This window comes from Sus scrofa, chromosome 6 (genome assembly GCF_000003025.6).
Source record: "Sus scrofa isolate TJ Tabasco breed Duroc chromosome 6, Sscrofa11.1, whole genome shotgun sequence".
NCBI classification, from domain to species: Eukaryota; Metazoa; Chordata; class Mammalia; order Artiodactyla; family Suidae; genus Sus; species Sus scrofa.
In genome coordinates, this window is record NC_010448.4 from 74,999,970 (window position 1) to 75,011,802 (window position 11,833).

At 44.7% G+C, this 11,833-nt stretch overlaps 1 protein-coding gene across 1 annotated transcript; it reads right to left on the reverse strand.

Moving 5' to 3' along the window:
- On the reverse strand, window positions 244-2,451 carry LOC110261101. Its single transcript, XM_021095392.1, has one exon. It carries the CDS (start codon window positions 2,153-2,155, stop codon window positions 1,589-1,591), a length of 567 nt encoding a protein of 188 aa, XP_020951051.1. The 5' UTR covers window positions 2,156-2,451; the 3' UTR covers window positions 244-1,588.

Consider the following 11,833-nt stretch of genomic DNA (forward strand, 5'->3'; position numbering starts at 1 on the left):
TCTTGAGCCAGAAAAGTCTGGCTAGGTTATGAACTCATGCTACTGTGAAAAAAATAACAAACGTAAAAAAAATTAAACAAAAATACCTTGCAAAAAAAAGCAAGCCTAGGAGGCAAACTTAACATCACTCTTGAATTTCCTGGCTTTGTTGATTCGAGTCGCCAAGTTTAGATTAAAATGCCAAGATTCACATTTAAATATTTGTTGAAATCAGGAAAACAATAGCTCTTTCAGGATTTGAAATGACACTGGAAGACACATAATATTTTATTGAGTCAATTCATTATTTACATCCTCATAAGGGATTTTTAAAAAGAAGTCAAATGGAAGACGTTCTCAATAGGCAGAAATAACATATTCCAATCTATTGTTCCAGTTTATAGCTCAGATATAAATAATGGGCTATAAAACCTGATCTGAAAATAGTTGCGCAGTGCGTGCTTCACAGCCAGCCAATGAAACGCAATGTCTGGCTTCTCCTACGGGCTGACAGCACTTCAAAGTCTTTTTTTTTTTTTTAAAGCGACCGACCTCTCGGTCACACACTGGCGTTGAGCACCATTGTTGGGTCTCCCAGCTCTGCATTTTAACTTCTATTTGCAGAACGCCACTGTGGCTCAAGGCATAGCATGCCACCGGCTTTACTACTGCAGAAAGCGCCTTCACTCTCAGGGTGAAATTATAGCTTCCCTCTCCTGAGGTCTGAGCACTGCCTCGTAAATTCAATCCCTTTCACACTGCAAGGGGGGGCGGGGAGAAGTCCCATTTTTAAAATTTTCTTGGCTGCGCCCCCGTGGCATTGTGGAACTTCCCCTGCAACCTACACCACATCAGCCCCCCAAGCCAGCGGCAACCCTGGATCCTTAAGCCACCACGCACCACACCGGGGAATCTCCCCGAAAAGTCCCACTTTTGAAGGGCTTAGAAGGCAGAAAGGATTTGAGACTCCGTGCACGCCTCTCGGTGCTTTTCCGAGGTTCACACGCCGCGTGCACCCAGCGCGTGTCCGGGGCGGGTCGCGGCAGAGCCCAAGCCCAAAGGCAAAGAACAAAGGGGACGCGCCCGCCTTCGCTCCTTGGGCAGCCTGCGCGTCGGCCCGGCCCCGCCCCTCCCCGCCGGCAGCGCGCCCCTCCCCCATCACCCTGCCCCCCGCGGCCACACGAAATGGCGGCCGCGCCACAAAATGGCAGCCGAGCTGATCCCCCCCAGTTAGAGCTGGAGGAGAAATAAAAGGCGCCCGCCGCAGGCCCCTCCCCTCTAGCGCAGCAATACCAGCCCCAGCTCCCTTCTGACGACACCTGGGAGCCCAGAGCACTGGGGCGCCTCCGTGGCCGCGTGGAGACACCCTGGCCTTCCCACGCCGCCCCGCCCGACAACCCTAGAGCCCAAACAGCCGGGCGCCTTTGTGCCTGCGCTGGCTCTACGCTTCCAAAGGGCCCCTTCTGCTGGAGACTCTCAAAGAGCTTGCAAGCTGCAAAACACTGAGCCCCACACACCCTGCCAGGAGACCCTTGCCCGCCCACGATGCCCCCTTGGCCCCTCGCAGGCAGGGAGCGCCTGTTCCTTAGGGTCTCCCCTGCTCAAAGCTCTAGCTCCAGGTCGCCGAAGTCAATACAGGCAAGGGGGGGGGGCGCTCAAAGAGGCCCCCAAGTAATGGTAAATTATGGAAGGGAGGCCAAAGCCCCACGCGTCCTTCGGTGGCCACGTCGAATCCCAACACGCTGAGCCCACACTCGAGAGCGCAGCGAAGAGCCATGGTGGCCCAAGAGTGCAAGGGCAGCTCCAAAGCAAGGATGTCAGCTTCCACTCCACAAACATCCAGTGAGCATTTTTTATGCATTTCACCTTTCTCCCCTGCCCTCCCCCTGCAATGCCCGGGCTCAGGGCAGAGGAAGGAGCAGCTGCTGCAGTCCTCATGCTTTTCCACCCTGGCGTGAAGGTCTTGTGGGCTTGGGCTTTGCTGTGGTTGTGGCTTGATGGATGGAAGCAAGGCAGCGACGGTGTACTTCAGATTTTTTAAATTTTCCTCTCCCAAACGCTCCCTTTTCTGCGCTCCCCATCCCCCAGGTTCCCTTGGGCTCCGTCTTTCCAGAAACTTCTCAGGGAAACTCGCGAAAATGCCGCAGGGTAGGACACCGGTCCCCTTCCGGCGCATGCGCGGAGCACTAGGCGGCAAGCTCAGCGCGAGCGCGTGTGCGAGTGTGAGAGTGGTGCGTGTGCGCGCGCGTTCGCCGTGTGATGGGCGGGGCGGTTCTCTCACAATGAAGGGAAAAGTTTTTCTCCCCTCCCCCAACGTTCCATCGTTGCGCAAGCGCGTTAGGTCAACTCCCCCGCCTTTGGGAGAAGACTGGGGAGTCGCTGCTCCGCGCGCCTGTGCACCGGCTTGTCTGTGCCGGGCTCTTTTTCCGCGTGGCCAGCGGTAATATGTTTGATGTGAAGTGAGTCTGAACACCTCGGTTGTTCCCTACTCACTGTATTCTCTGCTCCCACTTGCGGAACTAACCTTTTGAGGGGTTATTAATTACCTCCAGCGGGTTTTCTGGAGAGTGGCCTTCCCTTTGTTTCTTAAGAGCTGAGGCTGAGCTGTGTCTCTTGGCCCCTTTCCACCCCTGCCTGCGCCATGTTTAGAATGAATCCTCACTCGAGTTGGTGACTGGAGTGTGTTTGGACCCTTCTCCAAACATCCTTGGCCGAGGGACTGCGTGATGGCCCAGCTGGCTTCCGAGCAGACTGCAGTTCTTGCTCACTAAGCCAAAATAAAGGTGTTCATTTTTTGGAACGCTGCCCTTGGTCCTGACACCAGCCTCTGCTCGGGCTGGCGGGGCTGGCAGCTGGGTCGGTGCGTGGATACAGACAAAGGGCCTTGGCGTACCGCTCGGTCTCCATTTGCAGAATTGAGCTTGGAGCGTGGTAACCATAGTAACCGCCTTTACTCTTAAGGTGCCTATTGTTTTGTTTTCCTTTCCTCTTCCTTTAGGACTGCCCTGGAAATTACTGCCAGGGTTGTGGGCTTTTGAAAAAACTAATCCCCGCCTCCCAACCAGGCTCTTTACCTTACCATGTAATCCACTTCCATCCAACCCCGTTTTGAAATCCAGCGGGTTAAATAAGGTCCCCTGGCTCATGGAAGCTTGCTACTACTTGTCCGGTCTTCCTTTCCTTGCCACTCTTCTTTTTGAAGTAACTTCGTTTCCCTGATGGAGTAATTGCCTTCCTATATTCGGTACCGCGGTATAATGTACCTTCGGAGCCTCAGAGATGTAAGGTTTTAAAAGAGGGAGCTTGCTCGCAAAGAGGGCAATTTGGGGGCTGTAAAGACTGATGTGGCAGTTGTTATTTGGCATTTTATGGTCTCAGCACCTGCTAACTCCCCGCAGGTGCTAGTGAGCCATTGACCACGCCCGAGTCCGAGGTCAGTCTAGGTCATCGCTCTGGGCGGAGCCACCCGATGGGTCCTAAAGAAGGGAGATCTTTCTTTCCTGGTGAGAATTTTGAGTTAGTGCCAGATTCCTAAGAACTCTTAGCTATGTTGAGGCTGTTGAAGTACTAGCAAGCAATTAGAGTAATAGCAAGAGTTCTACCTCTGCTAACAAGGCTGTTCTGTTATTTGAGGGTTGGAAACGACCAGATCAGCAGTCCCTTGAATTTTCAGAATATCTATCAGAGATTCTGCCTTAAAAAATTATGGTTAATGAGAGTCTTTAAAACAAATTTCCTACAGTAAGGATAACGCTACAAAGTAAGGGGTGGAGAATTTTTGACTATGTACGTTTTGCAAATTTAAATAGGCATAACATCAAAAAAACACGTTTTTAAAAGGGCCACACCACAGCATATGGAAATTCCCAGGCTAGGGGATCAAATCCGAGCCGCAGCTGACAGCCTATGCCACAGCTACAGCCACAGCGGATCAGAGCATGTGTGCAACCTACATCGCAGCTCACAGCAACACCTGATCCTTAACCCACTGAGCAGGGCCAGGGATCAAACCCTAGTCCTCTTGGACTAGTTGGGTTTGTTACCACTGAGCCATAATGGGAATTCCAGCATCAAAGTACTTATGTGCTATCTGATAATTAGAGTCTTGGGAAACTGATGTTGAGGGAAACAATACATTTAAGTTGAAAACTATGAAGGACAAAAGTAACCTGGTGTAAAGCCACTTTTTCAGGCAAAATTTTTTTTAAAGTAAAGGATTTAGGCTTGAGTGTGTGTTTAAATTATTTGTAGGGGTGGGGAAAACACAAACCCCTTTTTTTTAGTTCATCTCACCTGGCCCCTCCCACCAGCTAACAGTATACAGTGAATTCCTTTTTTTTTTTTTTTTTGTCTTTTTGCTATTTCTTTGGGCCGCTCCCGAGGCATATGGAGGTTCCCAGGCTAGGGGTCGAATCGGAGCCGTAGCCACCGGCCTATGCCAGAGCCACAGCAACGCAGGATCCGAGCCGCGTCTGCAACCTACATCACAGCTCACGGCAACACCGGATCCTTTAACCCACTGAGCAAGGGCAGGGACCGAACCCTCAACCTCATGGTTCCTAGTCGGATTCGTTAACCATTGTGCCATGATGGGAACTCCTACAGTGAAATCTTTAGTTATGACCTGCTTGTTCTGTTTTCTTAGAAATATCGTTTTAAGTAAATCTAGCAAAGAGAGTTATCTTGAGATAAATGCTTTTCAGCCAAAGTATTTTCTAAATAGAATTGTAAGGGATGGTTCCCAAGACTTTTGTAGCATATAGCCTGAAAAAATTCTGTTATCTCCTTTATCAAAATACTGACATTTAAATGTTTAAGTATAAATTTAAAAATGATTCCGTAGAGGAGTTCCTGTCATGGCTCAGTGGAAACAAATCTGACTAGTAACAAATCTGACAAGGTTGAGGGTTCCATCCCTGGCCTTGCTCAGTGGGTTAATGATCCAGTGTTGCCATGAACTACGGTGTAGGTTGCAGGTGTGGCTCGGATCCTGCATTGCTGTGGCTGTAGTGTAGGTCAGCAGCTATAGCTCTGATTCGAGCCCTAGCCTGGAACCTCCACATGCCTCGAGTGCAGCCCTCAAAAGACAGTAATAATAATAATAATAATTCCATATAAAACAGAATCACAGACATAGAGAACACACTTGTGGTTGCCAAGGGGGTGGGGGGAGGGAGTAGGATGGACTTAGATTGTGGGGTTAGTAGATGAAAACTTTTACATTTAGAATGGATCACAGTAAGGTCCTACTGTATAGCACAGGGTACTATATCCAATCTCCTGGGGTAGACCATGATGGAAAATAATATAAAAAAACAAACAAACAGAGAGTTCCCGTTGTGGCACAGTGGAAACGAATCCAACTAGTGTCCATGAGGATGTGGGTTTGATCCCTGGTCTCACTCAGTAGGCTGGGGATCTGGCACTGCCTCGAGCTGTGGTGTAGGTCGAAGATTGGGCTCGGATCCTGTGTTGCTGTGGTGGGCATCTGTGGCTCCGATTTGACCCCCTAACCTGGGAATTTCCATATGTACAGGTTTGGCCCTAAACAGCAAAAAAAAAAAAAAAAAAAAAGGCGTGTGTGTATGACTGAGTCACTTTACTGTACAGCAGGAATTGGCACAAAATTATAAATCAACTATAATTAAAATTTTTAAAAATTAAAAAAACTAAAAAAATTCCAGCATTCAGGAGTTCCTGGGTGGATCAGCAGGTTAAGGATCCAGTGTTGTCATTGTTGCCCTGCAGGTTCAATCTCTGGCACAGGAATTTTTGCATGCCGTGGGCACAGCCAAAAAAAAACCAAAACAACAAAAATATTCTAGCATTTAATTCAGAAATATATCATGTCCTACCTAGTCTTTAAATAGGATGTGGTTTTATTTTAAGCCAAGATGTTTCAGGTTTCTAATTATGGTATATTATATAAAATTAGCAATCATTACCATCCTGAAGATTAATAGCAAAACACTGAGGCAGTTATGTGATTTAAAGAAGCATTAGGGAGCACCCATCATGGCTCAGTGGAAGCAAATCTGACTAGCATTCATAAGGACACAGGTTCAATCCCTGGCCTCGCTCAGTGGATTAAGGATCTGGCATTGCCATGAGCTGTGGTGTAGGTCACAGACAAAGCTCAGATCTGGAGTTGCTGTGGCTGTGGTGTAGGTCATTGGCTACAGCTCCGATTCAACGCCTAGCCTGGGAACCTCCATATGCCTCAGATGCAGCCCCCAAAAGACAAAAATTAAAAAAAAAAACATTAAGAAGCATTACTAGGAGTTCCCGTTGTGGCTCAGTGGAAACGAACTGGACTAGTATCCATGAGGATGCTGGTTCAATCCTTGGCCTTGGTAAGTGGGTTAAACATCCTGTGTTGCTGTGGCTGTGGCATAGGCTGGCAGCTGCAGCTCTGATTTGACCCCTAGCCTGGGATATCCATAGGCCAAAAGTGCAGCTCTAAAAAAGCGAAAAAAGGGAGTTCCCAGCGTGGCGCGGCGGAAACGAATCCAACTGGGAATCATGAGGTTGTGGGTGAGATCCCTGGCCTGGCTCCATGGGTTAAGGATCCGGCGTTGCTGTGAGCCGTGGTGTAGGCCGAAGACGTGGCTCGGATCTGGTGTAGGCCGGCAGCTACAGCTCTGGTTAGACCCCTAGCCTGGGAACCTCCATATGCCAAGGGTGTGGCCCTAACAAAGGACAAAAGACAAAATAAAATAAAATAAAAAAATAAAAAAGCACTATGAAACAGCAATTATTTCCCGTCGTGGTTCAGCCAGCAGTAACAAAGCTGACTAATATCCATGAGGATTTGGGTTCGATCCCTGGCCTTACTCAGCGGGTTAAGGATCCAGCATTGCCATGAAGACTCCGCTAGGATCTGGCGTTGCTGAGGCTGCAGTGTAGGTTGGCAGCTGCAGCTCCAATTTGACCCCTATCCTGGGAACTTCCATATGCAGTACAAAACAAAACAAAACAATAATTTCATTAAAATGGAAACAGTTTTGGAGTTCCTGGGTGGCCTAGCAGTTAAGGATCCATTGTTGTGACTATCATGGCTCAGGTAGCTGCTGTGGAGCGGTTAGATTCCTGGCCCAGGAACTTCTGCATGCTTCAGGAAGAGTCAAAAATAAATAAATAAATAAAATGGAAAAAGTTTTAAAACCTATTTGGAACAAGTTCATGATGTTTTGACTTCTGTACTTCAAACTAGAACAAGGCCTTTCAGAGGAGCAGTAGGGGAACTGAAAACCTGAAGTCTGAAAATTTCAATACACATATTACAAGTTACTAGCCATGTTTTATTTGGTATTATTATTTTTGAGATTCCATCAAGTGCACTTTAATAGTCTTCTCTAAATTAATTAGTAGCCTTCATTTGCTTACTTCCTGATGTTTATGTAACAATCTCTTAAAGTTGGGGTGTTTTGGTTAATACTTACTTATTTTTCTTTTTTGCCTGCCCCATGGCATATGGAGTTCCTGGGCTAGGATCAGATCCAGTGGCAGCTGCATAGTTGCAGCTATGGCAACACCAGATCCTTAACCCACTGCTCTGGGCCAGGGATCGAACCTATTTCTCAGCAGTGCAGAGATGCTGCTGATCCTGTTGTGCCACAGCGGGAACTCCTGGCTTATATTATCATTTACAGTGCAGAGGTTTTTTTTCCTCACATGAGGGTTAGAATAGAGTTTTTATATTTTTAAAAATTTTTTATGGCCTCACCCATGGCATATGGCAGTTCCCAGGCCTGGGACTGATTTTATTTATTTATTTATTTATTTATTTATTTATTTATTTATTTTGTCTTTTTGCCTTTTCTTGGGCCGCTCCTGTGGCATATGGAGGTTCCCGGGCTTAGGGGTCTAATCGGAGCTGTAGCCACCGGCCTATGCCAGAGCCACAGCAACGCAGGATCTGAGCTGCGTCTGCAACCTACACCACAGCTCACGGCAACGCCGGATGGTTAACCCACTGAGCAAGGGCAGGGATCAAACCCGCAACCTCATGGTTCCTAGTCGGATTTGTTAACCACTGCGCCACGATGGGAACTCCAACTGATTTTTTTAAAGAAAATATTAGCCATTTTATTCATTTCTGGAAAATCAAAAACAATGTAGAATAAATTATTTAACTTTCTTAGAGTTGAACAGTAAAGTAGATTACCAAGTGTTATGCTGAAAGAATGATTTAGAGAAGGACCAGCTAATACTGTTCAACTGATTAGAGTTTTCATATACTCTATATACGCATAGTTTCACAGAATGAGGCTGCTATATCGTTATCTTGATTTATATTTATTTGTTAATAGACTGGTCTTTTTTCATCAGTTGACCCTTAGAACTAGCAAGATGTCAAACATTCTTTTAGAATAACATAGTAGTGTTGTCTGTTTTATTTTCTACTTTGTTGGGAAAAAAACCCCAGATTATAATAATAGAAGCTTGTTAGTATTTTCACAGTCCTCACATGGTTGGGTCTTTGATCATTTTAGAGCAAGTTGATAAATTTTTATATGATGCCTTTAGGGAACAGCACTTATCTTTTACGTGAGTGTTTTCTCATAAAGCAGTTTACTTTTAATAGTATGGAACTTGATTGGTTATCAAATTCTTGTTAAGTATCTGGTAACTATTTTGTCCTCCTGCTTAAATGGTGATATTAATTTATCTGCCCTATTGGCTAGGCTAACGTTCAAAGCCTGAGTCTGAAGCTCAGATGCTTTCCCCAACTGGGTTTCCATTATGCATGACTGAACTCTTTGAGCATGTCTAGCATGTGGAATACAGGCACTCCACATAGTGTGAAAATAAGACCTGATTAAAAACACATCTATTTTAATTCCCTTTTGCAAGTGGCTCTGCTTTAATGTTACCTTTTTGAATTATCTTTAGTATTCAAATGAGGATATTCCCTTCACCATCATTTATTAGAGATGAAAGAAGAGATCACACCCTACTGTTTGATCTTTTCCAATAAGCATCAATTATTAATTGTTAAAATAAAATTAAAAATCAGAGAATAAGAGTGGGTTGCCTTTATGTTAAAAATACACAAAAATAAATGCTTATGAAAAAATTCTGTCCTTGTAAATATTTGTAACAAGGACAGAAAGAGAGAAAAGTTTTCCCAGTGTTTCCTGATATGTTGCCAAAAAACTTGAAAAGCATTGGGAAAACCCAGCACTTCATTTGGGGCTGTGCAAAGGGCATGTGCTTATCAGTTTTGTTGTTATTAAGAGTTTTGCAATAGAAAAAGTCAGCAAAAAAGTGCAAAGAACTTCGTATTTAATATGCAGTCTCTGTGTGTTTGTTTGACTACAAGACCTGAAACTACAAATCCTGAAAATGTTATAAATTGATAATGGTATGTTTTTAACTTCAAATGATGCTTGCTTTTCGTATTAATATGATATTAGCAATCAAATCAATAGTATTCATGAAATTTTTATGCTGTGTTACTTCCAAATCCTTTTGCATGTATTCTCATTTGATACTTCTTCCAATCTTAACCAGGTAGAGAAAATTGATATTTTTATGCTCATTTTGCAGATAAGGATATTGAGACTTTGAGGATTTAATTGATTTGCCTAGGCTATATAGCCAGTGACAAAATTGGAACTGGAAATTTTTTTTTTCCAGTGACTTAAAACCACAATTATTTATTTAGCTCATGGTTCTGTGGGTTGGAAAATAGGGCTTAGTTTGACTAGATGATTCTTTTTTTTTTTTTTTTTTTTTGTCTTTTTTGCTATTTCTTGGGCCGCTCCCGCGGCATATGGAGGTTCCCAGGCTAGGGGTCGAATCGGAGCCGTAGCCACCGGCCTACACCAGAGCCACAGCAATGCGGGATCCAAGCAGCGTCTGCCACCTACACCACAGCTCACGGCAACGCCGGATTGTTAACCCTCTGAGCAAGGGCAGGGACCAAACCTGCAACCTCATGGTTCCTAGTCGGATTCGTTAACCACTGCGCCACGACGGGAACTCCTGATTCTTCTTTTTTAAAAAATTTTATTGGAGTATAGTTGACTTACAGTGTTGTGTTAGTTTCAGGTGTAGAGCAAAGTGAATCAGTTGTACATATACGTATATCCATTCTTTTTCAGATTCTTTTTCCATATTGGTTATTACACAGTATTGAGTAGATTTCCCTGTACTGTACAATTGGTCCTTGTTACTTATCTGTTCCACAACGTTTCCCCTTTGGTAACCATATACTTGGTTCCAAAATCTTTGAGTCCGTTTCTGTTTTGTGAATAAGTTCTTTTGTATCAAATTTTACAAGAGTCCACGTATTAGTGATCTCATATGATATTTATCTTTCTCTGCCTGAGTTAACTTCACTTAGTATGATAATTTCTAGGTCCATCCATCTTGCTGCAAATGGCATTATTTCATTCTTTCTTATGGCTGAGTAATAGTCCATTGCATGTATGTACCACATCTTTATCCATTCCTCTGTGGATGGACATTTAGGTTGCTTCCATGTCTTGGCTATTGTAAATAGTGCTGCAGTGAACATTGGGTGAATGTATCTTTTCTAGTTTTCATTTTCTCTGGATATATGCCCTTGAACTGGAATTTTTGACTCTTAACCCAGAGGTACTTCCAATATAGTATCTCTCATTCATACTGTCATAGTTTTTCAGTTTTCCCCAAAGTTCAGGTCAAGTAGTGTTATGATCAGAGATTCAGTAAGGAGCACGGTCTTTTTAGGGCTGCACACCTGCCACATACGGAAATTCCCCAGCTAGGGGTCAAATTGGAGCTGCATATGACACCTACATAGTAGCTTGCAGCAATGCTGGATCCTTAACCACTGAGCGAGGCCAGGGATCAAACTGGCATCCTCATGGATACTAGTTGGGTTCTTAATCCGCTGAGTGGCAACAGAAATTCCAAAATATACAGATTTTTTAAAACTCAAGAAGCTGGAGTTCCCGTCATGGCGCAGTGGTTAACGAATCTGACTAGGAACCATGAGGTCGCGGGTTCGGTCCCTGCCCTTGCTCAGTGGGTTAACAATCCGGCGTTGCCGTGAGCTGTGGTGTAGGTTGCAGACGCTGCTCGGATCCCGAGTTGCTGTGGCTCTGGTGTAGGCCGGTGGCTACGGCTCCGATTCGACCCCTAGCCTGGGAACCTCCATATGCCACGGGAGCGGCCCAAGAAATAGCAAAAAGACCAAAAAAAGAAAAAAAAAAAAGAAAAAGAAAACTCAAGAAGCTAAAATGAACACCTTGCTTGCTATTTTTGGTGCCCCTAATTCTGAAAAATATTTTGATGGAACTAACACTTCAAAAGTATCTGAGTATGAAGTGCTATCAAATGATGTTTAATGGGACTTTGCTAGCCTTTATATTGTTAAACAGAGACTTTCTGCAGCTGTTAGCCTACACCACAGCCACAGCAACACCGGATCTCAGCTGCAGCTTCAACTTACACCACAGTTTGCAGCAACATCAGAGACTTAACCCACTGAATGAGGCCAGGGATCCGGCCCACATCTTCACAGACACTATGTCAGTTCTTAACCCACTAGCCGCAACGGGAACTCCCTCTTTGGGAGAACTTCAAGTCAACCTTGCTTTACAATTTGTATATTACTAATTTTCCACCACAGTTTCTCTTCTACCTCCCAAAGGGTGGGGGGCTTGAAAGTATTTGCAAACATCTTTGCCCATTTCAAACTGTTTTACATAAAATTACATATCTACTCTGCTTTTATTTTTTTCTACATGTTTTAGCATTTATTGGTAGAAATATATCTTCAATGCATACACTCTGCTTTTTACATGGGGAAACAAAACTGCTCTTATAAGTCCTTTAGGATAATTTATTTATTTATTTATTT

Bases quoted from the DNA above. Each gene is read 5' to 3' on its own strand.
- LOC110261101 (XM_021095392.1), bottom strand. From the start codon at position 2,155: ATGCGCCGGAAGGGGACCGGTGTCCTACCCTGCGGCATTTTCGCGAGT.